The sequence below is a fragment of the Motacilla alba genome, chromosome 5 (assembly GCF_015832195.1).
Source record: "Motacilla alba alba isolate MOTALB_02 chromosome 5, Motacilla_alba_V1.0_pri, whole genome shotgun sequence".
In the NCBI taxonomy this organism is placed as follows: domain Eukaryota; kingdom Metazoa; phylum Chordata; class Aves; order Passeriformes; family Motacillidae; genus Motacilla; species Motacilla alba.
In genome coordinates, this window is record NC_052020.1 from 8,729,586 (window position 1) to 8,756,704 (window position 27,119).

General features: G+C 55.0%; 1 protein-coding gene across 7 annotated transcripts in view; it reads left to right on the forward strand.

Annotated features, from left to right (window-relative positions):
- The first annotated feature begins 559 nt into the window (after nt 1–559).
- MYRF (myelin regulatory factor) overlaps nt 560–27,119 on the forward strand; it is a 43,616-nt gene continuing 17,056 nt past the window's right edge. The window contains exons 1-7 of one of the 7 annotated variants that reach the window (XM_038138856.1): nt 560–834; nt 18,344–18,431; nt 19,187–19,513; nt 22,092–22,153; nt 24,527–24,845; nt 25,203–25,375; nt 25,603–25,726. In XM_038138856.1, coding sequence (XP_037994784.1) covers nt 789–834; nt 18,344–18,431; nt 19,187–19,513; nt 22,092–22,153; nt 24,527–24,845; nt 25,203–25,375; nt 25,603–25,726 — 1,139 coding nt within the window. In that variant the 5' untranslated portion in view covers nt 560–788. Of the gene's footprint in view, nt 835–5,242; nt 6,422–18,343; nt 18,432–19,186; nt 19,514–22,091; nt 22,154–22,180; nt 22,614–24,526; nt 24,846–25,202; nt 25,376–25,602; nt 25,727–27,119 lie in introns of those variants that run through there. The other 6 variants (XM_038138854.1, XM_038138851.1, XM_038138853.1 and 3 more) reach the window with 6 other exon arrangements.

Genomic DNA, 27,119 nt, shown 5'->3' on the forward strand with positions numbered 1-27,119 from the left:
TTTGGGGGTCTTTAGTGGCTGTTTTTTGGGGGGCTTTAGTGGCTGGTTTTTGGGGGGCATTTAGTGGCTGGCTTTGGGGGCTTTAGTGGCTGGTTTTAGAGGCTATAGTAGCCGGTTTGGGGGGGCTTTAGTGGCTGGTTTTGGGGGGGCTTTAGTGGCTGGTTTTGGGGGGGCTTTAGTGGCTGGTTTTGGGGGGGCTTTAGTGGCTGTTTTTTGGGGGGGCTTTAGTGGCTGGTTTTTGGGGGGCTTTACTGGCTCAGTTTTGGGACTTCAGCAGCTGTTTTTTGGTGGCTTGTGACTGCTTTGAGGGCTTTAGTGGCTTGTGACTCGGGGGGGGCTGTTTTTCTGGCGGCTCGTGGCTGCTTTTCAGCGCTTCCTCGCCGGCCTTTTTCCGTTCGCAGGTTCCTCCCGGCTCCTCGCCACCGTGTTTTCAGGCGACTTTTGGCCACCTCGCGCCTCGGCGGCGTCGCCCGAGCCTCTGGGCGGGGGTGCCCCGAGCGCGGAGCCGGGCGGAGGAGGAGCAGCGGGCGGGGAAGGGCCGGAGGGAGGGAAGGAGGGAGGAGCGGCCGCAGCAGCCCGAGTCCGGGGCAGCGCTCGGCGGTCGCCGATGGGCAGCGGGCGGCCGCGCTGGGCAGCGGCAGCGGGAGCCCGGCGCTGAGAGCGGGGCTCGGGGCTCGCACGGCGCTCGGACGGGGCTCGGGGGTCGCGGCGGGGCCCCCCCGGGCCGGGGCGATGCCCCCCTGCAGCCGCACGGAGTGAGCCGGGGCCGGCCCGTGCATGGCCCAGCCATGGAGGTGGTGGACGAGACGGAGGCTCTGCAGCGCTTCTTTGAAGGTAACGGGGGCAGCGCCGGCGCCGGCCCGCTCCGGGAGCTGGAGCGGGATGGGATGGCTGGGAAAGGAGCTTAGGGCTCGTCCAGCGCCGCCCCGCTGCCCTGGGCACGGACACCGTCCGCTAGCCCCGGGTGCTCCGAGCCCCGGCCAGCCTGGCCTTGGACGCTTCCAGGGATGGGGCAGCTCTGGGAAACCCGTTCCGGGGCCTCAGCACCCTGGCAGGGAGGAATTCTTCCCAACATCCCGTCCAACCCTGTTGTCTGGCGGTGGGAAGCCGTTCCCCCTTGTCCTGTCACTCCAGCCCCTCTGTCAAAGTCCCTCTGCGGCTCTCCTGGAGTCGCTTTAGGCACTGCAAGGGGCTCCGAGGTCTCCCTGGAGCTTTCCCTTCTCCAGGCTGCACAATCCCAGCTCTCCCAGCCTGGATCCACACTATCCCAGCCGGCTCTGGAATGGCACAGATCCCTATCCAGGGGCAGTGGTGCATCCTCCAGTGCAGACTGTGTGTGCCAAGCTGGATATCCTGGGAATTGTGTCGTGCCGTGCCTTAGATTCCCACTGTGACCCCAACAAGGACCTTGGAATGTCCCTCACCATCCTTGGAGCAGGAGCAGGCTCATGGCAATGGCTCTGGCCTATGGATCCCAGATCTTTTCCGGAGCCTGGATCCTTGTGGACACCGCATGGCTGTGGATCACTTTCCTTCCCGCCAGCATGGAAGAGTGGTCGGGAAGAGACCTTGGCCTCTGTTGGATGAAATGTGGTTGCTCGTGGCTGAACTGGGATGTGTTGGGAGCCTGATCCCATTGTTGTTCCTGCCTCGGCTCCGTGTTCCCTTCCCTGCTCTGGCCTTCTTGGCACGCTCGGCTCTTCCTTGTGGGGTGGCTGGTTCCTTCTCTTTCCCCCTCGTTGCTTTGTTTCCCTCTCTTGTTTTCCAGCGGGTCGCTTGCCAGGCCCAGGTTTAGTTGCCACGGGCTGTGTCCTTTGGGATGAGTCCCTGGCACATGGATGTGCTGCTTAAGGGAATAATGTGTCCATCCTGGCGAGGCTCCGTTGCCCCAACAGGTCCTGGGGTGGATCCCAATCCACGGGTCAGCTCCGGAGCTGGGATCCCCTTTGGAGCAGTGGGATTGTGCAGTGAGCCCCCAGAGGCAGTTGGGGCAGGACAAGTGGTGTCCCTGTGGATTCTTTGGCTGGTAGAAGGATTTATCCTGGAAAGTGGGAACAGAAGATGTTCTTGGGAGCGAGTGGAAGCTCAAGCTGCTTCCTCCTTGCTTTCCCCCTCTCCTGGTATCCATGTGACCTCTCAGTAAGGCATCTCTTCTTCAAAGGAGGAAGCACCCCCTGTTAGTTCCAGCCACGGTCCCAGATCCCCAGGAGCCCCAGGATTAGCGAGGATGGGAAGCCTCCCCACGAGGGCTCTTATCGGCCGCTCCCAGCCCATGCTCCCTGCAGCCTTCCGGGGTTTCCTTTGCCTTTAGGATTTCACTTGGGCCAAGCTCCTCAGTCCTCCTCTCCCACTTCCCATCCTGGGGGTACTCCTCCCGGGAGTCCTGCAGAGCTCTGGCTCAGCATCCCAATGTTATCTATGGACCAGCTCTCTGTCTCTTCAGCTGGAGACATGGAATTTCTCCCTCTTCCCAGAGCATCTTTATTATAACGTGGAAGTTTCTTCCTTTTACTATTTCCCTGTTCTTTCCGGGTGCTGGGGGTGATCATGCTCGAGCAAGATGACTCCAAGAATCCCTGACAACCTCCGCTATCCTGGGATTCTTCCTCTCTGTTTTTCTCCTTTCTTTTTTCTTCCTTTTCTCCCCCTTTTCCCTCCTCCTTTCTCCCTTTTTCCTCTTCCTTTTTCCCTTTTTTATCTCTTTCTCCTTCTGTCATTTTCTTTTGAATCAAAACCATCCTGTCCCTGTAAAAATCCAGGATCAAGGAAACTGTGCCTGAAGGATATTTCTTACCCTCAGCTATAAAATCCTTCTTAAAACCTCTCTGAGCCGAATATTCCATGGAGCAGGACTTTGTTTGGGCAGCTCGATCCCTTTCCCGCTGTTATTCCAGAGCATCCGTTCCGACACGGAGCCGGAGGGGGAGAAGGGGAGAGAAGAAAGTTTTGCACCAGGAATTGCTACTCAGTTTTTCCCTCTTGTGCCAGGTTTAATTGTTGTGCTCCGAGGAATTCTGGGGCCAAACTGATCCTCTGGTTTTTGGGGAGTGAAGGTCAGGGCCTTAAATCATGGCATGGAGTTAGATTTACTCTGGAATCTTGCCCTCCTGAGGAATTAGTGGTTTTTGGATGTGGTAAACAATAGATCTGTTAGAATGTAATAATTTACAGGAATAAATTAATTATCCCATCACTCCTTTAAAATTTATCACCGAATTCCCATCATCAGGAAATAATTTTCCAACTTGTTTTTTGCTTGGAGTGAAATATTTTATTCTTCTTAGGGATCATCCCACCCCCAAAGAGATTTCTTCCTGCAGGCTGAGAAGCCTGGAATAACTTGGGAACTCTCATTCCTTTGCTTGACTCTGATTTTCCCAGGATCTGAGCCTGCTGTAAGCAATCCCAGAAAATTTAGGCAGAATCCTTGAGCCCTTGGTATTTCCCCATGTCAGACAAGGATTGACCAGGCTCCTCATGGAGATGTTTGGGAGTGGGGGCTGTTCTGCTGGAGCTGGGGAAGAGCTGGTGCCTGTGGTCATTCCAAATCCTGGAATCTGGCTGCTCCCATTTGTAGAGCCAGGCTTGTTTTGGGAAGCAAATGCTCCCAAAAATCTCAGATCTGGTTGGTGCCCCTGCTTTTCTCAGCCGTGAGAGATGGACCTGGATTTTCCTGAGTTTTCCTTGGTGTTTGCTTGGGCAGGATTTCCTTATTTCCTTGGCTATTCTTGTGCCCCGGGGTATCCTTTGTTTCCCTGGGTATCCTTTGTTTCCCTGGATATCCTTTGTTTCCCTGGGTGTCCTTGTTTTCCTGGGTGTCCTTGTTTTCCTGGATATCCTTATTTCCTTGTGTATTTTTGTTTCCTAGGTATCCTTGTTTTCCTGGATATATTTATTTCCATGGATGTCTTTGTTTTCCTGGGTACCCTTTGTTTTTCTGGGTATCCTTGTATCCCTAGATATCCTTGTTTCCCTGGGTATATTTACTTCCATGGATATCCGTGTTTCCCTGGGTATCCTTGTTTTCCCAGATATCCTTATTTCCCTGGAATATGGCTGTCTGCTCTTTGAGGGTGAGATCTGAGGTGTATGAGGATGGAGAAGCAGAAAAGTGATGGGAAGGATCCCAGGCTTTGCTTTGGTATTTGGGATGGGCTAGGGAAAAGTCTCTGAGGGAAAAGATGCGTTGGGAATAACTTCAGGCTTTCCTGGGATGCAGGTGCTGGGAATGCAATCCTGGCTTTCCGTATTGAGTGTCCTCAAGCCGGGCTTCTCCTGTGTTAGAAAGATTCTTGTTGTCCAGGCATATGGTGGAATTTTTGGGATTGTCCTATGCAGGGCCAGGAGCTGAACTTGGATGATCCTCGTGGATCATCCCTTCCCACTCAGGAATCTTCCCAAACTCCGTGGTTTGTGTCAGCACAGCTGGTCCATGTGTTTGGAGGTGCCTTTCCTCATTCTGCTGAGGAAAGCTCAGGCAAAAATCCTGGAGCAGCGAGTGTGGGATGCCGGGGGGGAGTTCTGGCAGGGGAGGGAAAGGAGATTTCCATGGGTTTGGGAGTGTTCCTGGAGCGTTTGTGTTTGGATTCAAAGGAGAAGGAGGGAGTTGACAGCGTCTGACCCTTGGCTGGCATCCTGCTCCCAACCTTTCCCTTGCTCCCGCCCGCCCCTGCCTCAGGGAAACGCTTACGCCACGGCTCAGCTATTTGGGATCCCTCTCCCGGCTAATTTATGAGATAAGGGCTCGGGGAAGAATGTACAGCGGGAAAGATGTTCGGAGCGGGGCGGCGGGGGCTGGGAAGCGGGAATTCGGGGAAGGAGCAGAGAAAGGAGAGCGAGCGCTGGAAGTTGAGCAGGTTTGGGGTCGGGGTGGAGCTGGGAAAGACAAGAGTTGGTTCAGCAGAAGGGGAAGGTTCCCATGGAGGTTATCCAACAGCTCCACAGGTATTCATGGAGCAGGAGTGGCTGGAACACTGGGAATATTGTGTGTGGAGCAGCCGCGTGTTCGTGCAGGGGCTGCTGGGCTGTGTGTGCACAGGAATCTCTGAGCTCAGAGTGACCAGGAGTGGATGGTTTTGCCTATGGGAATGTTCGGATATGTGTGATGGAATCCTGGAATGGTTTTGGGTAGGAAGGGACCTTAAGGATCATCCAGTCCCACGTGGGCAGGGACACCTTCTGCTAGCCCAGGTTGCTCCAAGCCCCAGCCAACCTGGTCTGGGACATTCCAGAGATGGGGCAGCCACAGCTTCTCTGGGAAATCCAATTCCAGGGCCTCACCACCTTCCTAGGGAAGGATTTCTTCCCAATATCCCATCTAAACCCTCCCTCTGTCATCCACAACTTCACTGAACAACCTGTTCCCATGTTCCTGGTGTTGGTAACACTCCTGGTGATTTTGGTTATGGAGCACTTGGTGCCTGTGAAGAGGAAGTGTCGCCCTGCAGGAAGAGGTCTGGAACATTTCCCTGTTTTCCTTGGATGAAGGAATATAGAATACTGGAGCTGATGCAGTGAGGTGACCCCAGGGCAGCTGGGATTGCCCCTTGTCCCCCTGCTGGGCCATAAGGGGGATTTGGTGGTGGTGGTGGTGGGAATGAGTGGAGAAGGAATTCGCCGGTCAGACTCCTGCTGGTGTAGACCAGCACATCCATGAGAATCCAGGGACTGCTCCCAAGTCTTCCTGTTGCTTTGGAATGTCTTGAGGCTGAAAACTGGGAGCAGAAAGGGCGGGAGGACAGTGGAACCTGGGGGGTCTGTCCTGGTGTCCTGTGTTTTAGTTTCCTGGACTTGACATAGAAATGCAACTACGTGGATCAGAACGTCACTTTTCATGGAATGCCTTTAAAAAATGGCTCTTTTGGGGCTTCCTGCTCACTCGTCACCCTCTGCCTGCCCCCAAATCCATTCCCGAGGCTGGATGCCGGAGAGATCTTTTCCCACACGGAGCTGCTGTGGCAGGGGGAGAACACCTTGGAAAAGCCCAGCGTGATCCCAGCCTGGGGGGGGCTCCTGGCTGTGGGAGGAGCGGCTTGGGGATGAGGTGGCGGCGCAGGTGACAGTCGCTGCGGGGCCTGGCTGGCGCCGCGGGAAGGTAAGAGGCTTTGCCCGGAGTTCTTTGGGAGCCGGGAGTCAGCCCGTGCCGGAATGGGCCCGGGGAAGCTGGTACAGCACAAACACATGACCATCCCTGCGGGTAATCCCCTCGCGGTCCCAAATCCCTGTGCGGAGCAGCGGCCGCCCGGCCGCCTCCCCGGCCCTCCCACTCTTCCCGCAGGGAATAGAAAAACCAGCAGGCAGCAGCAGCCCTGGGAGCTGGAGGAGCTGAGCTCAGGGAATAATGACACAGGGAGAGAGCAGGGATACGGCGGGAGCTTGACATCGGCTCTCACCATGCTCAGGATGCGCTGGATCCGAGCAGGTAACGGCACGGACCCCCAGCCCTTCCATGGCTTGCCTTGCTTTCCCCTCTGCCTCTCCATCTCTCTTCCCAATGGGATTGTTCCCTGGTTCTCCTCTCTCTTCCCTCTGTTTGAAGCTTCTCTGCCTGCCCTGCTTGGTCAGCCCTCAACAGGAGCAGGTGCCATGAGGATGCTGCTGAGTTCCAGCTCAATCCCGGGGCCTGAGCAGAGCAGGGAAGAGACAAAAACATTCCCTTGAGCTCATCACCACACCCAGGTGGCGTTCCTGGACACTGGGGGAAAGCTGCCGCATCCATCCCAATAGGAGATTCCTGGAGTCTCTTCAGCCAAAGGACTCATCCTCGTCCGCTCCTCAGGGAAAGGCTGGTGGCAAACGCCGCCACTGCTGGCACAGTCTTGTGGTGGTTTTGCTGGTGGTTCTCCCTCCCATTTCCCTAAAACTCCTTTATCCTGGACCCCAAAACTTCTTAATCCTGGGAAAAGGGCAAGAGACATCCAGGCGGAGTAAGGCCAGAGAGCTGTTCATGAGAGGGTGGATCCGCAAAGCCTGGTAAAGTGCAGGCTGGGATTTGGAAAGGTGATGTCAGCACGAGGCTCCATGAGGAGGAACTTTGCCCGTGTCCTGGGTAATGCCCCTTCCGTAGGCTGGTGCCCTGGGAGCAATGCCCGGACGCAGACAGGGAGAAACTTCAGGAAGAGGTGGCAGTTGGGGCGGATTGGAGGGAGTCGTGCTGGAGGTGTGACCAGCATGGAAACGGTGACACAGAGATCTGGCTGAGCCCGTGCGTGGGATGGGGCGTGGAAGGGCTGCTGCTTGCAGGGAGATGGGAAAGGAATCCTGGTCAAGGAGGAGCCATGGGATGCCAGACAGACAGGTTTCCCTCTGCTTCCTTGCCCTTATCAGGGAGAGCCCTTCCAGGACAGAGTCATCCCAGCTGCCAGAAAGAGGGAATTAAACAGCTCCTGGGCAGGGTTATTTCAAGGAAGAAAGCTGGGATCCTGCTCTGCTTTCCCTCTTCTGGATAGGGGCCTTATGGATTCCTCCTGGTGGGAATGGCTGGAGTGATCTGGTGGTGAGGGTGGTGGAACAGATTGTCCAGAGAGAAGCTGTGGCTGCCCCATCCCTGGAACTGTCCAAGGCCAGGTTGGATGGGGATTGGAGCAACCTGAGGTGGTAGAAGGTGTCCCTGCCCATGCAGACAGTGGATGATCCTTGCAGTTGCTTCCAACTCAAGCCATTCCAGGACTCCATGATCTGGAGCTGTGCTGGGAAGGTGCGAGTGAGCCCATGGGCCCTTCCCAGCTGGTGCCTTGGATCCCTCTCGTGAATCCCAGCCTGAGGATGGCGTTGCTCCGGCACAGCTTTGCCGCCCTTGCCGGGGAGCCCTCCTGCCTCTTCCCAGTGGTGTTGCTGATTGGACTTTGCACTCTCCGATAAGAATCCCGGGACGCTGAATGTGCCTGAGGAATGATTAACCAGCGTGTGCCGTGCCAGAGGACAAGGGAGCAGCTGTGGCTGGAGACACAAACAGGAACAGTCTCGTGGCTTTTGGGGCCAAGCCGGAGCTTTCTGGGTGCCCATCCCGTGCTCCAGCGTCATCCAGGAGGGACAGCCATCAACATGGGGCATTTCAGAGGGATAGCAGGACTAGGGATGGACAGACAGGGATAAGACAGTGGCAGAGGGCCAGAGAGGTGTCCTGCTGCTGTGGAGGGTAAATGGGAGCTCTGAGAAGTGGAGAGTGGATTGATCCCTGGAAGTGTCCAAGGCCGGGTTGGACAGGGCTTGGAGCAGCCTGGGCTAGTGCAAGGTGTCCCTGCCCATGGCAGGGAATGGAATCTGGATGATCTCCCATCCAACCCAAACTACTCCAGGATTCTATGATTGGATACCACACTTGGCTATCCGGTGGCTCTCACTTTTATTTTCATGGACACATCCTTTCATTTCAACAGACAGCATGCTTGGCATGCCCTTGCTTATCCAAAAGACTTTCCTTCTCCCCGTTCTTCCTGTACAGCAGGACGTGTGATCATGGAATGCTTTGGGTTGGAAGGGACATTAAAGATCATCCCAGTCCCACCCCCCTCCATGGCATCTTCTCCCTGATCCGGTGGTGGTGGGTAATGTGGCCAGCCCAGGATCCCACGCTCCGGGCCGGCTTCCAGCGGCACCTGGGGCGCGTTCAAGGCACATTTGAAGGAAAGGCCTCCTTCCCGAGGGAAAATGTAATGTGACACTCAGGGTCCACCACTTATCTCACTGAACTTTGGCTGCTTCGGGGCAGTTACTCCAAACAGGGAGGGGGAAAGGTGGGAAGAGTGGCCAGGCCTGGCTGCAAATGGAGTGGACAGAATTCTTGTGGAATTCCCTGTCCACTATCGTTCCCAAGCGTGAACACTTGTGTATTTCCCTGGGTTTTGGGGTGGTGGGGAGGAGAACTGGTTGGAAAAGCCAAGGCTGGAGTTTTAAACAGCCTCAGAGTGCTTGGATCCAGCCTGGGTGTATAAACCAGGCATTAAAGGGATTTTTGCTGGAATTGATTTGATTTTCCCTGGTTTTTTTGTTTTTTGTTTTTTTTTTTTTTTTCCATGGAGTCTTTGGTATCACCCCAACTTTGCTATGGAGTGGCAAATTGTTCTTGTTTTCCTACCCAAATAGTTTGGTGGGGAGGAGACAGTGCAGAGGTTGTGGGGTGGGCACGGAACAGGATTTTTGGAAGACACAGGTGTGATATCCAAAGAACTGGAGGTTTCATTCCTTGATTTGTAGAATCCTGGAATGGTTTAGATTGGAAGGGACCTTAAATCCCATCTTATTTCATGGGCAGGGACACCTTTTACTATCCCAGGTTGCTCCAAGCCCCGTCCAACCTGGCCTTGAACACTTCCAGGGGTTGGGGCATCCACATAATTTATGACTGTTAATCCTGAATGCCGATTGCTCAAAATCCATATAAACAGGAAAGCAAACATCTTATCAGCCTGCTGCATCTTGGCTTATCTCTTGTGTTATGACTAGCCAGGGTTTATGGACATTGATTCGTGGAAGCATTAGAAAGGGTGCTTTGGCTTTATTGGGAATGAAACACCTGCTTAAGTAAAGGAAAACTTGGAAAACAGAGTTTTATAAGGGCCATCAAACCTTTTTACAGTTGGCTGCTTGCTGATAATGCGGTCAGTGCTCCTCTCCTGAACAAAGATGGGATTTTCCCAGATGAGATCCCATCTATCCCAAAATCCGAGGAGTCCTGTCCATGTCCCCTCCGTTCTGTCTTGTTTTAATTCAGTTTTTGGGAAGGGCTATTGGAATGGAGAGGCTGATCTGTAGGGAAGGCCAAGCCTGGATTGGGCAGGGCTTGGAATAACCTGGACTAGTGAAGGGTGTCCCTGTCCCTGGAAGAGGTGGTACTGGATGATCCTTAAGATCCCTTCCAACCCAACACGTGCTGGGCAATAAATGATATTCCAAAACTCACCTGACGGTGTTGAGGAGCCAAAGGGATAGAGGGAACAGCCCTGGGAGGACCTGCAGGCTGGGAACAGCTTTCACAGCCCGGGATGAGGAGTTTGGATGCTGGAAGTTGTGCTGGTGTTCTCGGAAAGAAGGACTGGACAAACTCAACCCAGCCCAACAGGATGGGCAGTGGAATGTCAAGGTAGAGACCTTTCGTAATTCCTGGTACGTAGCGTGGCTCTGGACATCCAGTGGGCATCTGTGGATGCAACACGTCAAGAATGGTCACTGAGAGGGATTTTTACAGGATTTCCAACCCAGAAAAAATCAGGTTTAAGTCGGAAGACCCTGCAGGATCCCGGAGTCGAACCATTCCCCATTCTCACGTTGTTAAGGTGTTTTTCCCTCATTGCCAGTTGTGTTCAGGAGGGATTAGCTCTGAAGGTTTTTCCCCACTGCCGCAGAGAATTTATCCACGAGATTGAGGTCACCATCCTGGTTTTGCCCGGAGAAAAGGGCTTTGCCACCTCTTCCTTTCTTGCATCCGTGTAATCCCTTGCAGAGGTGATTGAACAGAAACAGGAGGCCTGGAATCTTGGGAGTTTCCTTCACCCCATGTGAGCAGAGATCATGGAATTGTGGAGTCATTTAGGCTGGAAAAGCCTCCTGGGATCATCCAGTCCAACCATTCCCCTGGGATTGCAGGCCAAGACCACAACTATCCCACATCCACACAGATTTTAAATCCCTCCAGGGATGGGGGCTCCACCACTGGAGCCTGTTCCGGTGCTTTACAACCCTTTCCATGAAGGAATTTTCCCTAATATCCAGCCTAAACCTCACCTGGTGCAATTTGAGGCCATTTCCTTTTGTCCTGTCCCATGTTTCTTCGGAGCAGAGCCTGTCCCCCACCTGGGTCCTGTCAGGGAGTTGTGGAGACGAAGAAGGTCCCCCTGGAATGTTTTTGACCCCGGTCCCTTCCTGGGGGTCTCTGCTAGGAAAATCCTTGTGCCTGGTGTTTAATTTGGACTTGACTCATGCCCACCCATTCCCAAGCGGCCTCCCGATCCTCTCCTCCCCATGGCACATCCTCAAGCATCGTGCCAGGAACCTTCCCTCTGGATTTGGGGCTCTCCAGCCAGCCCAGCACTTTGAAGTGATCCCGGGAACACCCAGGGAGAGCACGGGATGGACGGGATCCAAGCAGCACGTTTGGTATCTCGGCTGTATTGTCTGGGAAGTGTTTGCTAAATCCCCGGAGCAGGAAATATGTTCCAGGATGGCTCAGAGTTGGTCAGAAAAGGCAAACAAGGGGTTTTTTTCAAAAAAAAAAAAAAAAAAAGAAACCTCAGTTCCCTGTGAAAAGTGGATGTGGGAATAGTCAGCATGGCAGCAATCCCTAGGGAATTTTGGGGTTTCGGTAGTGAGTTCAGTTGCGTAGAATCCTGGAATAGTTTGGTTGGGAAGGGACTTTAAAGACCATCTAATTCCACCCCCTGCCATGGGGTCATGGAGACAGAGCTTACAGCCCTGGACCTGTCCCACTTCTATTGGTCATGTTAGATCCTGGGAGAAGTGGGATCCTCCTTGGGAGCTTTGTGCCACGTGTCTGAGGAAGCTTTTGACGTCCCTTGTTGTGATTTTCTTGGGAGACAGCTCCGGAGCAAACGTCCCAGCCGTGTGAGCAGCAGGAAAACCCTGGTGACCCGATGCTCCTCCTTGTGAAAGATCCGTGGTGGTTGCACAAAACTTGGGATGGCCCTTCCCAAGCCCTGGAGAAAGTCCCATCTAGATAAATGGCTCTGCTTTTTCCTCCCAGTCTCCTCTGGAGATTGTCCAGCCTGGACAGACCTTGGTGCCTCCCAGTTGGAAGGGAGGGAATGATGTGTTTGATCTGGACACGGTGTTCCCGGCGATGCTTGGCTGCCTCTGCTCCTGTATCCTGGTGCTGTTCAATTCTTAATCTCCCTCCCTAAGGATTGTTTTGTGCTGGAGGGGTTTCCAGGAGAGGCAGCACCTCTCCAAATCCTGAGTTATCCCGAGTTCCCTCTGTGTGTAGTGTGGATGTCTTAGAGTTGGGCTGATCGTGGCTCATCCTGGCTCTCAGGATTCCCTAAGAGCCTTTCCAGAGCCACTGTGTTGCCCTGCAGCAAGGTCAGTGTCCAGGGACTGCATCCCTGGGTTCTTTGCTTGGAACTAGAAGAGCAGTGGAATCACAGCTCAGGATCTGCCGTCAACTTTGTCAGCTCCTTGTGGTTCCCTGAGTGTTCCCTCTCCTGGTCATTGCCAAGCATGGGAAAGCTCTGGGCGGCTGGATCAAGTCTCTTCTTGGTACTGGTATGTAGCTGCTAATTATGTTATTTTTTTATCCATTCTGGCAATAATTCTCTGAGGGAATGGTGTGGGATATGGATATGGACCTTCACCACCACGGCAGTGTCTAGGAGCTCATCCACATCATATTATCCTGTGGAAAATGTCCCTCCTGTCCCCCCAGAGCTGCAGACTGGATAAAGCAAGGTCAGGTGAGGCACCTCAGCAGCAGGGATCCTCAGGAGCTTTTCCCCATCCCTGTTGTGCCCAAGGATGAGGCCCCAGCCTCGTGCAGCAGGAGCCGCCAGATGAAGTGGCCTCCTCCGGTCCTGTTGTCCCTGCTCCAACACCCTCATCCCGGGAAGGGAGATAAAGGCGTTGTCTCCAAACAAACAGGGCAATGTGCCCCCCTGGGCAGGCACCTTGGAGCCTCCCAAATGGAGCCGCTGTTCCTGCCCTCGGAGAGCATGAATGGACAAGCGCGGCATTGACGGCCGCGGGGACAGGGACAAACGCGCCTCTGTGTCCCTTCTCACACCTTCCCCTCCTCCTCCTCGGCCCCCGTTCTCCCAGGACAATGGCTCCATCCATGCCAAGGTTCACAGCTGGCAAGGGCGGGGGAAAGGCCAGGACAAGAGTGGGGAGCTGCCAGGAGAAAGGGATGCAGGAGGGAGAACAGCTTTGGTGAGGGGAGATGAGGGGAAATTCCAGGAGGGCTGGAGGAGAGAAGGTGCTCAGAGGGAGGGCTCAGGGAAGTTTGGGAGGGAGGATCATCCCTTCTGCCTCCTCTTCCTGCAGTTTCCCAAGGAACATGCCCATGGCCTGCCGTGGCACAGCAGGATAATTTCCTCTGGGTCCTCACGCTTCTTGTGCCCTGGGATGTCTCCCACCAACACTCTGTCCTCTTGGGAATGGGGAATGGAGGGTGTTATCTCCTTATCCCTGGGTTTGGAGCGTTTCCCAGGGCCTTGTCCACCTCATCCAAAGGTGCTTTTGCCAAGTATATTAATCGGCGGATGTAAGCTAAGGAGTTGTGGGATTATGTAGGAGCGGAGAGAGCTTTCCAGGGAGCAGGGAGATGCTGCTGCCTCTGGACATTCAGGGAATCCTGGAATGGTTTGGGTTGGAAAGCACCTTAAAGATCATCCAACCCCCTGCCATGGTTTGGTTGTACTTCCCACCAGGCCAGTTCATTATTCCAAGTGTTTTTCCTTGGAGCTGGCTCACTATTACCCAGGTTGTTGCTCCTGAGTATTCCCGGACAGCCTGTAAATGCTCTTTTCTCCCTCAGTCTGGGGGTTTGGCTGAATCCCACTGTCCTGTATCCCTACCCCTGATCACTGCTCTCCCTGCTTCTTGCCCTGTCTGACATGGGATAGTTTCTCTAGGAATGCAGACGGGTTGAATTTGGGGTGTTGGCTGGGAGCTCACCAAGAACTCCCAGGAAGGAGGGGGTCAGGTACTGGGAACAATCCTGGCCCCTCCATGCCGAAGGTTTGGTGGGATGTGTCTGTTCCAAACCTTATCCATTGCTCTGTTGATTAGTTCACTTAAATTCCATGACAACCAAATTCACACAAACCCCCCAAATCCTTACCCCTCAGCTTGGTGTTTTCCTTGGCATCTTACCCCACAGATCCCAGAGCTCATCCTTGGCTGTGTTTTTGGTGTGGAATTGGTTGGAATTTGGACCTTGGGTTTTCTGGTCCGGTATGAGCAGGGGATGCTGGAGCTGCCCCTTGGCTGTGGAAGGACAGGGCTGTCCTTGGGGATGGGCTGGCTGGAGAATGTCCCCAGTATGGGACACAGGGGGTGGATGAACCTCAGCATGGCCTGGGACAGTCCCACCTTTTGTGATGGGAGCAGACATGGGCTGGGCTGGGATGTGGAGGGACCGAAGGGGTCCTAATCCAAAGGAAACTGCTCAAGGATGATACTCCTGGGGGGAGCAAAGGATGACAGTAATGGGATGAGGAGGGGCTGTGGATCAGAGGGAAGGCGTGGGATCCCCTGGAAATGCCTTGGACAGCCAGGACTTTGCTCTGGGGTGGTCTTTGGGGAGCTGTGGGAGCGCTGGCTCCGTGTCCTGCTCCGGTTACAGGAGCCCCGTTTGGGGGCTGGTTGTCATCCCAGTCAGGTAATAAAGAGCATTAATTAAGCAGGAATGCTGGGCTGGGATCCAGGGGGAGCCAGGGGCTCCTCCAGGGTCACCAGAAAGGATGGAAGCAGCCCAGGGTTGGGCAAGTGGGGCAATAGGGACATCATCCTGCTGTTCTTTATGGAAGCGGCTCTGTCCAGGTGTGCAGCCCCAGTCTCTGGGTTTGCTGAGGTGGCAGGGATGGGAGGGATGCTATTCCCAGCTGGAGCAGCTCCTCCCTGCGTGGCAGAGCCGTCCAGGATGGGAAGAAGCTCCGAAGCCAAGCCCTGGCCCTGCGGCTCCCCGGGCTTAGGCGGTGTTTGGTTTGTTTGCCACGGCCCGGATTCCTGGTGCTCGCGGCCAGGCCAGCAGCCAATCCTCCCGGGCCGAAGGATAAACACGGCAGGAGGGAGAAGGGGGTGAGGAGCGGCGCGGGGCCCCGGGAATGTGCCGATGCTGCAGCCTGGCTCCAGGATTGCACAACTGAGCCCTGGTGCACGGACGCAGGGACGAGCCCAGGGATGTGCCGGGGCTCCCTGCCTCTCCAAGCACTGGCACTGCTGTGGCATCCCAGCTAATTCCTGGTGGAGCTTCGTGCCCTGTGTCCTGCTCATCCATGTATCTCACTGCTGCTCCAGCACGTGCTGGAGGACCATTAGGAGAGGGACCACACGGAACCAGAAGTTCCTGGGGTTTCCTGATCCTGATCCACCATGCACCAGTTTGGGTATTCTGTCACCTCCCAGGCTGCTCCACGCCTCAGTTTTCCCTGAACATTCTCTCGTACGTGGCTCCAGTGGCACTGGGAAGCTCTAGGCTTGGCACAGCCTCTTCTCCTGCTCCTCCTCCTCCTCCTCCCCGGTGTCCCCCCACCCCTGGCTGATGTTCCCCAGCCCCTGCAGAGTGCTGACCTCGTCGTCATCTCCAGCTTCCCACATCTGGTTCGTGTTAGCGCATCCCGGGATGAAGTTCTCCAGCTCTCTCCCTTCCTCCCACCCCCAGGTGACCCAGGCAGGATTAGGGCTGATTTGAAGACAGGCAACCGAGTAGGAATTGAAGAGGGAGGGGGGACTGTTATAAATAGAAATTCCATAAACTTCTCAGCCTATCACTCCAGGAAAATTCCGGGTTAAATCCCTCAGACTTGTAAATATGACAGTTCACAGAGGCCAAGCTCTGTTAACTCTTTCCAAGCCCTGTGGCCCTGTGCCCATCTCTGGGAGCACCCAAAACTGAGGCAAGGAGCTGGGAAGGTGCCACCAGGAGGGACGAGCCGGTTGGAGCAGGGGCAGGGAGGAGGCAGCGGGGTGGGAAGCACCTCTGTTGAGATGTGGAGCGTGTTTGGAGGTTTGGGGAAGGCAGAGAAAACCAGTCCAAACATTGGGATTCCTGACATTCTCACACGTCCGGGGGCCTCAGCCCGCCCGGCTCCGCTCACGAGGAGGGTGCTGAGGGTTTTAACTTCTTGTTCTTCAGGCAGAGGTTGGGGTTTTTTGGGGATTGGCATGGCTCTTATCCCAGAGAAGGGTTGGAAAGTGGAGCGGTGACGTGGTGAGGGAGCAGGGTGGCAATGCCAGGGACAGGAGGAGGACGGGACGTCGGGACCTGGCAGGTTTGGGATGGATGAGCTCAGTGCTTCCCTGGGCTCCTCCATCTTTCTTTGCTGGGATGAGATTTGGGAGCCTGTCCCGTGCGGAGCCATGTGGGCGTTGAGCTTCCCTCCTCGGTGGCTTCCCACTAATCCCCACTTGGGAGGGGGAGGGAATGCCGGTGCCGTTGGGATCTCGTGACTATGGAGCAGTATTAGCTTTTAATTAATCACCTAAGCTGCCTTTGGTGAGAGCCTGGCTGCGTGGAAGCTCTGGGCAGTGGGACATTGCTCGTCCCTGCCCTGATATCCCTGGATTTGGGCAGATCCCGCTGTCCTGGAGCAGAGGAAGGTCCTTGATTTCTGGTGGGCAGCCACATCTCCCCTCCAGCCCTGACGCACCTCTCGCGTCACTGGGCTTATCTCGCCCTCCCCAAGGTGACTTCAAGGAAGCAAAGGAATCCTGGAATGATTTGAATTGGAAGGACTGTGAAGTTCATCCAGTACCCTCTTGCCATGGGCAGGGACACCTTCCAGTGTCCCAGGTTGCTCCAACCTGGCCTTGGACACTTCCCAGGGATGAGGCAGCCGCAGCTTCTCTGAGCACCCTGTGCCAGGGCCTCAGCACCGTCAGAAAATTGGGAAGCTCGGCATCCTGCTGTCTGTAGAGGGCTTCTCCTCCTTCACATCCTGAAGGGTTCCTGGGCTCCTCTTCCACCACAAAGGAGCTCATGGAGTTTGGAGGTGTGAGGGAAAGCTGCTGGGGTTGGACTTTTCTTGGACGGGCTGAGTCACAAAAATTGGCCAAGTGCTCTTTTTGCTGCTTTGATCGTGGATCCCAGTCCCGAAACTTGGGATGAAGACAAGTTTCCTGATGGCCTTTAGGGTGGGCGTTTGCCAAAGGCATCCTGTGATTTATAGCCCAGGGTTTTTTTGCTCAGAGGGAGGCAACGAAGCATGGGGAGGATTCCCACCCTCCTGGGGTGCTCATCCCTGGCAGGAGGTTTTGGGGATGTTACGGGGGTGATGGTGAGAGCTTGAAGAGTTGCCTTGGGAGATGTGTTTGTGGTGAAATGTTGGGAGCAGGCTATGGCAGAGATCCTTAGGGATGAGCGAGGGACACGTGGATGGCCATCAGTGAGCTCCCATAACTCCGAGGACAAGAGGGAGGAGCTACCACATCCCAGGAACTTTCGGATAGGATGTGGCTGTCACAGTGGAGAGACAGAAGCCACCCCTGTGCTCCCCTGGGATCTGCAACTCCATACGGGAGGTGCTGGCACAGCTGGAGGTCCTGGAGGCTCTAGCTGCTCTGTCCTCTCCTCACCTCAGTGCTCACCTGGAGGCAGCATCGTGTGTCCCTGCTCCAGATGTTCACATCCTGCTCCTGTGTTCACGTGCAGGAACACGTCCCTCACCCTGTCCCCCGGGTTGCTGGGCTCTGCCACGGAGATGTCCCAAAAACGAAGGGTTACCCGGGATGTTCCCCCCTCATCCGAGGTTTCTAAGGCAGAGATCCCTGCATCCACACACACCCTGTCCGCTTGGCAGAATTCCTAGCTGGATTTATTTCTGCCGATTTGCCTGTCTTGGTATGAGAGGGATTTGCAGAGGGAGAGCTGCAATTGGCCGGGGTGGGCTGGAGCCCCCCGGGCCGGCCTTTGCGGATCAGCGGGTGACCTTTCCCGGGAACCTGGCGGATCCAGGCAGGCAGGGGCTTCTCCTGGGCTTTCACGTGGGGTCTTTCTGGATGGTCTTTCACTGACTTCCTTATCGGAGCAGGGGGAGCTGGATCTTCTCTTCCACTTTCTTGGCAGTGCCTTTGGCACCGCGGGCTGGCCCCGGCCCTGGCGGCCTCCGGACTCCCACTTGGGAGAGACAGATAAAGGAAGGATTTTCTGTCAACAAAACCCTGCCCAGCTTCCCTGGAACAGGGCAGGGAGGGGAGGAGGAGCCCTCTGGAGAAAGGACAGGGAAATCCACCGCCTGCCCATGGAGCAGAGGAGAGGGAGGAAGGTCGGGAGTGTATCCAGGTTGTGGTGGAGAATTCCGGTGTTCTGCAAAGGGTCCAAAGGGAATCATAGAATGTCCTGAGTTGGAAGGGATCCCAAAGGATCTGATTCCCACCATGTGTCTGTGTCCCTGCCCTGGCTTGTCCCACGTGCCCCATCTCCTGGGATGCAGCTTTACACCGGGATGCAGTGGGTATGGACAGCTGGCAGTCCCCAGGGATATGTTGATCTAGTGAGTCATCCCTACCCATGGCAGGGGGTTGGAATGAGGTGATCTTTGAGTTCCCTTCCAACCCATTCCGTTATTCCATGATTCTCAGATCAGTTCCTTGACTGTGTAAGGGTCTGGTGGTGTTTCCAAGGTCCTTTCCTGTCCTTCTCCCAGCTCATGCTTCCACCTCCTCTCCCCTCCAGGCCACGACATTAATGGAGCTCTGGAACCATCCAACATCGACACCAGCATCCTGGAAGAGTACATCAGCAAGGAAGACTCTCCAGAGATGTAAGTGCTTCCCTTGCTCTGCAGCAGGAACAGTGTTCCTTGTCATTTTCCATGGAGAGATCATGGAATCCTGGAATGGTTTGGGTGGGAAGGAACTTTTGGGTCAGAAGGAACCTTGAAGCCCATCCAGTTCCACCCCTGCCATGGGCAGGACACCTTCCACTATTCCAGGTTACTCCAAGCCCTGCCCAGCCTGTCCTGGAGCACTTTCAGGGATGGGGCAGTCACAGCTTCTCTGGAAACCTGTTGAGCAGTTTCCAGCCCTGAAATTTGAGGAATCATTTAGGAATCACCTCTGCCTTTCCAGAATCTTCCTGGATTGCTCTTTGCTCCATTCCCAGCTCTTTCTCCTGTCTCTTCCTGGCTTCTTACCTTCAAGTTTTCCCAGTCTTTTTTTTTTCCCTCTCTTTATCCCCCCCAAGGACACCATAAACGCTTTTCCTTAATCTGAGCACCGGGAGCTCAGGTTAAATCCCCAGGATTACCTGAGTTTGGAGAAGGGAAGGATCTCCCTGTGTACCCCAACTTTCTGAAGGAAGACAGAGTAGACCTGGAGACCAAGGGAATCTGGGAGCAGGGTGGGGATCTTTGGCATATTTGGTCTGTAAAGCTGGAGCACAGTGAGCAGATCCTGCTGGCTACACATTCCTTGAGGTTGCTGTCCTGGGCACTTCAGAACTTCCTGGGTGGATTTTGGACTCTTCCATCAGTCCCCCTGACCTGTTGCCCTGACGTTGTCCCGTTTTCTCCCTCAGCTGCTTCCCTGAGATCCCTGCTCCCGCCAGCTACACGCACCCCCAGCCCTCCAGCTCCGCTGGCATCCCCGCGCCTCCCGCCAGCTCCATCAGCAGCGTGAGCAATCCCTCTCCCAGCACTCCCCTCCACCTCCCTCCCGCCGGCAGCCAGCTCCCCATCCGCCATGGGCCTCTCCTGGCCAATCCCTGCGGAGCCGCCTACGGAGCTCACCTCAACTGCAACAACAACAACGGCATGGTGGTGCCCAAGGGCTTCCTGGGTGGCCACTGCCTGAACAACGTGGTCCCTCCAATCAAATCAGAGCCCAAGGCCTCCTACGCACCTGGGTGAGTGGGAACGGGATGGCGGGATAAGGGTGGGTGCTGGGATGGAGGCTCCTCCAGGCTGGTGGCACCTGAAGGGTCCCACGGAGCTGTGGCGTGTGGCAGCATGGCTCTGTGGTAAGTCCTTGGTTTTGGGCGAGTGGAGCTCCTGAAGCTTCCCGAAAGGTTTTTTGGGACCATCCCCCATGCCTTCGTAGAGTACTGGATACCTCTGCTGGACATCTGCAGGGGGGAGAACATTGGAGCATTTTTGAAGGAGGAAGAGACGCAGAATAAACTGGAACAAGACAAAATCCAGTCTCTGGGATGGAACGCAGTCTCTGGGATGTTGCCGTGACTGTCCCAGAGGATAATTCACTGCACTGGGCGGGGACATGTTCCTCTCATGGCCTGATGTTGTAGATGTGCTGCTCCAGGGAAGAAGATGGATCTGAGCTGGATGTGTCCCGTTCAACAAGCTCTGGGGGAGAGGAAGGGCGGGTTTTGAGATTTGTTGGTGGACCCAGCTGGAGAGTTATTCCCAAGAGGAGAAAGGATGTGGTTCCTGCTCTCTGGGATGGACGGAAGGGATCAGAAACATCCCAAGGTGCTGTGCTGTGCTCCAGCCTGGATCTTTATGTGGTGGTGGACCCAGACAGCCTTCTCCCATGGGATTATGGATGTAAGGACAGTGAGGCCAGGATGGCTCCAGGACTGGCTCTTCTCCCTCTGCCTTGTGCCCTCTAGTGTTGCCAGCAAGCACAACGTGGGGATTGCCAAATTTGGGAACACTCAGTCAACAACTTTCACCCTTTGGATGAACGTGGAAAGAGATCCCGGAAGGCTAAAAGGAAAAATCTGCCTTTCTTTTATTGCCAGACCAGGGGGTTTTCCGTTGCAGTGATCCCAGAAGGATACCTGGAGCTTAGGGAGAATCAAAAGCATGAAGTGATGCCTTGTTGTGTCCTTTTCTTCTGGATGCATCTGGAATTCTGCAGGACGTCATGAGTAAGGATCACACCTTGCTGTCAGAGGTGGAGACCTCGTTTGGATGCAGCTGAACTGGATCAGCTTTGATGGCAGCATTCCCTCAGCATTCCAGAACGACTCTTCCACCTTGTGCCAGGCTTTTTCAAGTGGAGAATCATGGAATATCCTAGAAGGAACACATAAGGATAATGGAATCCACTTCCTGGCCCAAGCATCCCTTCACATGCTCAGGGACAATGTGGTGGATGACAACAAACCCTTCCCTTGGACTGGGCACAGCCACACTACCTCCCAGTGGGAATTCTGCAGTGTCCACCTTTTCCAGCCTCCTGGATTCCTTGAATTGTGCTGTTCCCTTGTGTTACTGGCCAAGACTTGGCTTGGTGGTGCATAAATCCTGATAAATCCGTAGGAAATACAGTATGAACTCAGATCCCACATGGCAAGGAGCCTGGAAATAAGGCTGGGAATAGATGCTCCAGCCAGGCGTGGGAACGGAATGATGGAAAGGTGCTCCAAGGGAAGGTGGAGGATGAGGGAAGCATGGAGAGGGTTTTTTTTGGGATCAACCTACCTCATCCCTCTCCAGTCCCTGCTGTGTGCAACTTCCCGTGTAGAATCCAATCAATGGGCCTTGGGCTTCTCTGGTCCAGGAAGATCCTGTATCCTGGTTCCTGGCTGAAATTGGGGGTGCTGTCAGGAGCAGAGTTGGAGCAGTGTGTCCCGTGCTTTTCCTCCCTTTCCCAAAATTCATTTGCTTTTTGGCTGGCTTTCATCCAAGGAGCACTGGGATTTGTCTGGGATTATTTTGCATCCATAAACCTGATGGGGTAGGATGTGTGAATGGAAAGGAATTCCTGTGGAAAATGGGAATGTGCCATGATCTCCCTCCCTGTCCCTGCTGTGTCACTACACATGGCCTGGCCGTGCCATCCCTAGCCCTGGATGTGCTGGAAAAGGCAGCTGGGAGCTCGAACTTTTTTTTAGATTGTGTTTCACAGTCAGGGCCAAATCCTCCTCCTGGTGATGTTGGAATATATCCAGGGGGATACAGCAGGAGCTGTGGTGGTGCTCAGGTTTGTACAGGCACAATCCATTCCATGGGCTTCCCAGGTGCCCCAGAGCCCCCCATTTCATAGAATCATGGAATTGTTTGGATGTGAAGGGACCGTAAAGCCCATCCAGTGCCAGCACTTGCCATGGGCAGGGACACCTTCCACTATCCCAGGTTGATCCAAGCCTTTTCCAGCCTGGCCTGGAACAGCTTCCTGGGATGGGGAGAGAGGCTCTGTGCATTCCACTTGATCACTGACTGACATTTCCATGGGAAGCACACCTTTCCCTGGGAAGCAGATAAATTTGCTTGGCTTCTTTTCCCTGGAATTCTCACTGTCAGCTCAACAAAACGTCCCTAATTCCCGAGCTCCAGTGGAACCAGTGGCAGTGATGGCAATCCCAACTGGACACACTTGGGGTGTCTGGGATCTGCTGCAGATCCACCTAGGATTCCCCTGCCAGATCTTGGAGGGTGCTTGAATCCACCTGGACCTCTTGGTTGTGCTGGAAGCTGTGTTAAAATGACTTTCCCTTTTCTTTTCCCATCGCTCCACAGCACTTTGCCGGACTCTCCTCCGGATTCCGGATCGGAAGCCTACTCCCCTCAGCAGGTGAACGGTAAGTGCTTCAAAAAGGAAGAAGGGGGAAAAAAAAAATCCTAATCCAAACCCCAAATCCAGCATCCACCCCCTTTTTTATTCCGTGAAAGTGGTTGGCTCTGCAGTCTTTATCAGCCGGGAGAAAACAGGCGGCTGCACTACGTGGGGAGATTATCAGTTAGTAAATATCCCTCGGCTTTCGCCCATTGTTCCGCTCCTGGCTGTGGAAAAGGGGAGAGGGACCGGTACAGAAGGAGAGCCGGGAGCCCACGGACACGGAATATCCGTGGTGGGAATCCAGAATCCACCGACCCGGAATCCGTGGTGGGAATCCGTGGGCGCGGGGAGATCGTGGCGGGGTGGGATGTGGAGCCCGCCATCCCCCTGGTCCTGCCCTCTGCCTCGGGAACGCAGAGCGGGAGCGCGGCCCTGACATGGAACCTGGCTCTGGGAAGCAGCCATGAACCCGCCATTCTCCAGTAAGTTCCTTTCCAGCCTTTCCCTCCCCTCCAGCTGATCCCGAGGATCTCCCGCTCCCACTGAAATGGCACAGGGAGCTGGAACCCCCTCCAGGGTCTCTGCAAGGTACTCCTGGCTTCCCCCAGGAAAGCCACCGAGGGTTGTTTGGTCCCTCTGGTGACCTTCACTGTTCTACCATGGAAAAACTCCTTGGGAAGGAAGGAGGGAAGGTTGTCCTGGTCTCCCTTCCCCCTCGGCAGGAGCACCCTCTTCCCCAGGCTCCAGCCCAGTCCCCACCGGGAACAGCGCCTGCTCCTCTTTTTTTTTTTTTTTTTTTTTGATGGAAGAGGTCAAGAGTTCTGTTTATCTTGCTAAAAAAAATCCCTGGAATTCCTCCTGGCCCTTCCTTAAATATAACAAAGAGGCCGGGTTGCTCACCATGGGGAGAGCGGCTTTGGAGTGCTCGGAGCTCAGTTGGGAAGGAGAGGAGGCTCCAGAGGGCACCCACAAAGCTGGGATCACATTCCTGGAGATGATTTTTCCTGGATTTGGGAATGCCCTGGGCAAGCACATCGCTTGCCTGTCCTTGGCTGGGCTGTCCCTGGGGCAGCTCCCAAAGGAAGGCTGGCCCAGGATTGAGCCTGGAATGAGGAATCCACTTCCATGTGTGTGGAAAAGGCACTGAGAGGTCCCAGAGGGAAGCAGGACACCTTAGAGGGAGCAGGATGGGTGAAAGCAGCCCTGCCCTGGCAGCCTTCAGCAGGAGGACCCAGCGCAAACACATTCCAATTTTCCAAACCTTCTGACGGGAGGAGTTTTCCCATTCCTGGTCAAGCGCTTTGGCCTCATTACTCAGCCCTTGCCTGGGTGTTCTGAGGCCAAAGTCCATCCAGCTCAGCCTGGAAAGATCCAACAGGTCCTTCCCTGCCGTCCCTCTCCGTGTTCCCAGAGGCTGTGCCTGGCTTGGCCAGTTCCTGGATGCGTTTTCCAGCCGGTTTTCCACATTGGAGCATGAAGCAGCTTTGTCTTGCATTTAAAACAAAGTCACTGTCACTTCCTACCCCACGGTTTCCTCACATCCCAGGAGTCAGTCCCTCATTCCTGCTGGGATTGCAATGTTCTGTGGGGACACCTGAAGGGACAGGTTAATGCAAATATCAGGGAAAGGCTGGAAAAACAGATGGGCTTTGTCCTGGTGAAGAAAAAGGAGGCTGGAGACTGGAGAGGGACTTTGGACAAGGGCATGGGATATCAGGACAGGGGGGACATTGGGAAGGCATTCTTCCCTGTGAAGGCGATGAGGCACTGAAATGGATTTCCCAGGGAAGTTGGGGCTACCTCATCCCTGGAAGTGTTCCAGGCCAGGTTGGACATGGCTTGGAGCAACCTGGTGGAAGGTGTCCCTGCCCATGGAAGGGAGTGGATCTGGAATGTTGAGGTGTTGAGGAGTAGGGCAGGAAGGGACATGGATTTGCATGTCCCTCCACACCTGAAACATTTCTGTTGGTGCTGGTGTAGTCAAATCCACCCTAATTATAGAATGGCTTTAGTATCCCATTCCAAATGGAGGAGGAGAAAGGTGGAATCGCATTTGAATGTCCCTTTTTATCTATTTAAATTCAGGGATCAAAGTCCCCTCCTGGTTTCAGTTAAAATGTTTAAAGTGCCCCCTCAGAAATCCTCCCTGGAAGTACTGGGGGTGTTCAGGTAATTCCATTGACTCTGCTCCCTCATTGTCCCATGGAATGATAGAATCTTGGAATGGTTTGGGTGGAAAAGGACCTTAAGGCTCATCCCATTCCACCCCCCTGCCATGGGCAGGGACACTTTCCCTAGCCCAGGTTGTTCCAAGCCTCATCCAGCCTGAGAATCCAAGATATCGGGGTCAGTGGGATCAGGACACTCCTAACTTTGGCTCTTTCTCCCTTTCCAGATCCTCACCTCCTCCGGACCATGACTCCCGAAAATATGTGTCACATGACTCCCCCTTCCCGCCTGGAGCACCCTCCTCCTCCGCCGCCTCCTCCTCCACCCCCTCACCTCCAGGGTCCCCCTCCGCCGCCCCCACCGCCCCCTCACCCCCTCCAGCCGCCGCACAATTCCCACTTTCCCGGCCTGCAGCGGGATATGTTCCTGAAGGCCGAGCCCCTGATGCCTCCGTACAGCGTCGGGCCGGGCATGGCGCCCGCCGAGCTCCACCATGCCCAGCAATCCCAGATGCTGCACCAGCTCCTCCAGCAGCACGGAGCAGAGTAAGGCCTGGGAATGGCAGGGGTGAGGGAATGGGAGCCGGAGGTGTGTGGATTGCCTGAAGTGTGGGGTTCCGTGGTAGGAGCAGACGCGGGAAATCTACGGAAGGTTCCCTGCCCCATGGAGAGGGGCTGGAACCGGATAAGCTTTAAGGTCTTGTCCAACCCAAACCATTCTGGGATTCTGTGGAATTAAAGATGTGGCTCAGCACAAGTAGTGACCCAGACTCAGCAGTGTGGGATAAGGTGGGACAGCGCTGTGGGATTGTGTTTTCCATGTGAGATCCCGCTTGTCCTGGTTGTGGGATTGTCACCTCCCGACTCTCCGTTCCCTGCTGAATCTTCCCGCGGTATCCACAGCCTCCCGGTGCATCCCGCCAAGAAGCGGAAACACTCCGAGTCCCCCCCCAACACCCTCAATGCCCAGATGCTCAACGGGCTGATCAAGCAGGAGCCGGGAATGGGATCGGTGCCGCTCAATCCCGATCGCGTCCAGACGCCTCCCTGGCACCAGCCGGGAGCGCTCTCTCCAGGTACCCCAGCATCCCCTGAATTCCAGCCCCGCTCCCGCCGGGCCGGGGCTGTGGGAGGAGGGAAGATGGTTGCCAGCCTGTGGGATTCACCCTGGATCTCATGCTGCCCCGGCAGTCAGGAGGGAATCCTCCGGCAGTGCCGGTCGCTTCCTTGGGCTCCCAACCCTCTGGATACTCAGCCCAGCGAGTAAAATGGGGATTTAATCCGTTTTAACTGTTCCCCACAGGCCTGATTCAGGATAACGACAGCCTGAACGGCTCCTACCTGGATCCCAACTTCCAGTCCATCAAGTGGCAGCCACACCAGCAGAACAAGTGGGCAACTCTGTACGATGCCAACTACAAGGAGCTGTGAGTAATTCCTTCGCCGCTGGGGAAAGTGGGATTCACATTCCTTGTGCAAGTAGCAAAGCACTGGGGTTGGGAGAATCCCACTCAAAATATGGGATGAGGATCTCCCTGGGCTGGGCTTTGTGGTGGCTCCCCATTGCCCCTTCCCTACTGGGAATGTTACTCCTCCATGCCTTTTATGGATAATTAAGGAATACAGAAGGCATTTCAGCAGCTTTAGTAACAATTCCAGAGCCACTCAGACCTTGCTCATCATGGAGGGCTTTACTGGCAAATCCAGCCTTGCCCTGAGGAAAGTTGGGATGAGCAGCACCTTTTCCCCCTCCCTAGGTTTACCAGGGTCCTGGATTTTAAATTTAGGGTTGAGAATTCCTAGTGTGGGAAGCTGGAGGTCATCCAGAGCCACTTCAGGGCAGCTTGAGCAGTGTGGAAAGGAGCTGGAGGAGGAGGAGGATGAGTGGGAGTGGTGTGGGGGCAGAGGAGGAAGGAAAAAGAGGGAAGGGGTTTAAGAAATCTAGGAAGTGGCAGACAGGCCAGAGAGGAAGGCTGGGATGATCAAGACAGGGAAAAGAGAAGTGGGAAGGTGGGCTGGGAATTGAGGCAGCAGAGGGTGGAGGCAGCACACCGGGAAGGAGGAGTGCTCAGGAGGAAACCACTCTGGATCCTCCCTGCATTCCTGGGAGGTGACAAAGAGCTGGCAAGCAGTGGGATGGCTTCCAGGAACCTCTCATGGACCCTCTGTTCCCTCCCAATTCCCTCCCTCCCTCTTTCCACACAGCCAGCTGGGATCCTGTGGGGGACATGGAGCAGGGAATGCTCTGGTACCTGTGGATAACCCGGGACTATGATCACACTTTGCCTGGGAATGGGAGCCAAGGACTCCAGGGCTGGGGGCAGAGTCCCAGCTTTCCCACACAAATCTGCTCATCCAGGCTTTATCCCGTCTTTCATGGTGGTGCCAGGGCAGGGAATTCTCTGTTGGAGCTGGTTGCCTCTTTGGGTTCTGTGGCTGTTTTCCCACCCCGCAGCAGGAGAGGGATAATTTGGGAAGACAATTCCTTCTGGTTTGCCAAGCCATTTCCATGAAAAATGTCAGCAGCTCCAAAGCCATCCTGCACCTTTCCCTGCTCTCCACCACCAGTTTGCTCCCTCTGGATGGTGGGATGGGGAAAGCTGAGCATCTCCCATGGATCCTGTCCCCAAATCCCTTTTCCACGTGCAGGAATTCCACTGCCACCTCCTTTGACCGCTCTCTGGACATGTCACCTCTTATCCTTTGGTTTTCCAACCTCCCTTTTCCTTCTCGCCGCTTCCTGCTCTGGGAAAATGTTTTTCCATCCCAAACACACCACAGCCTGTCCCGTGCCATTTCCAGGCATTTCTGTCCCAGTTC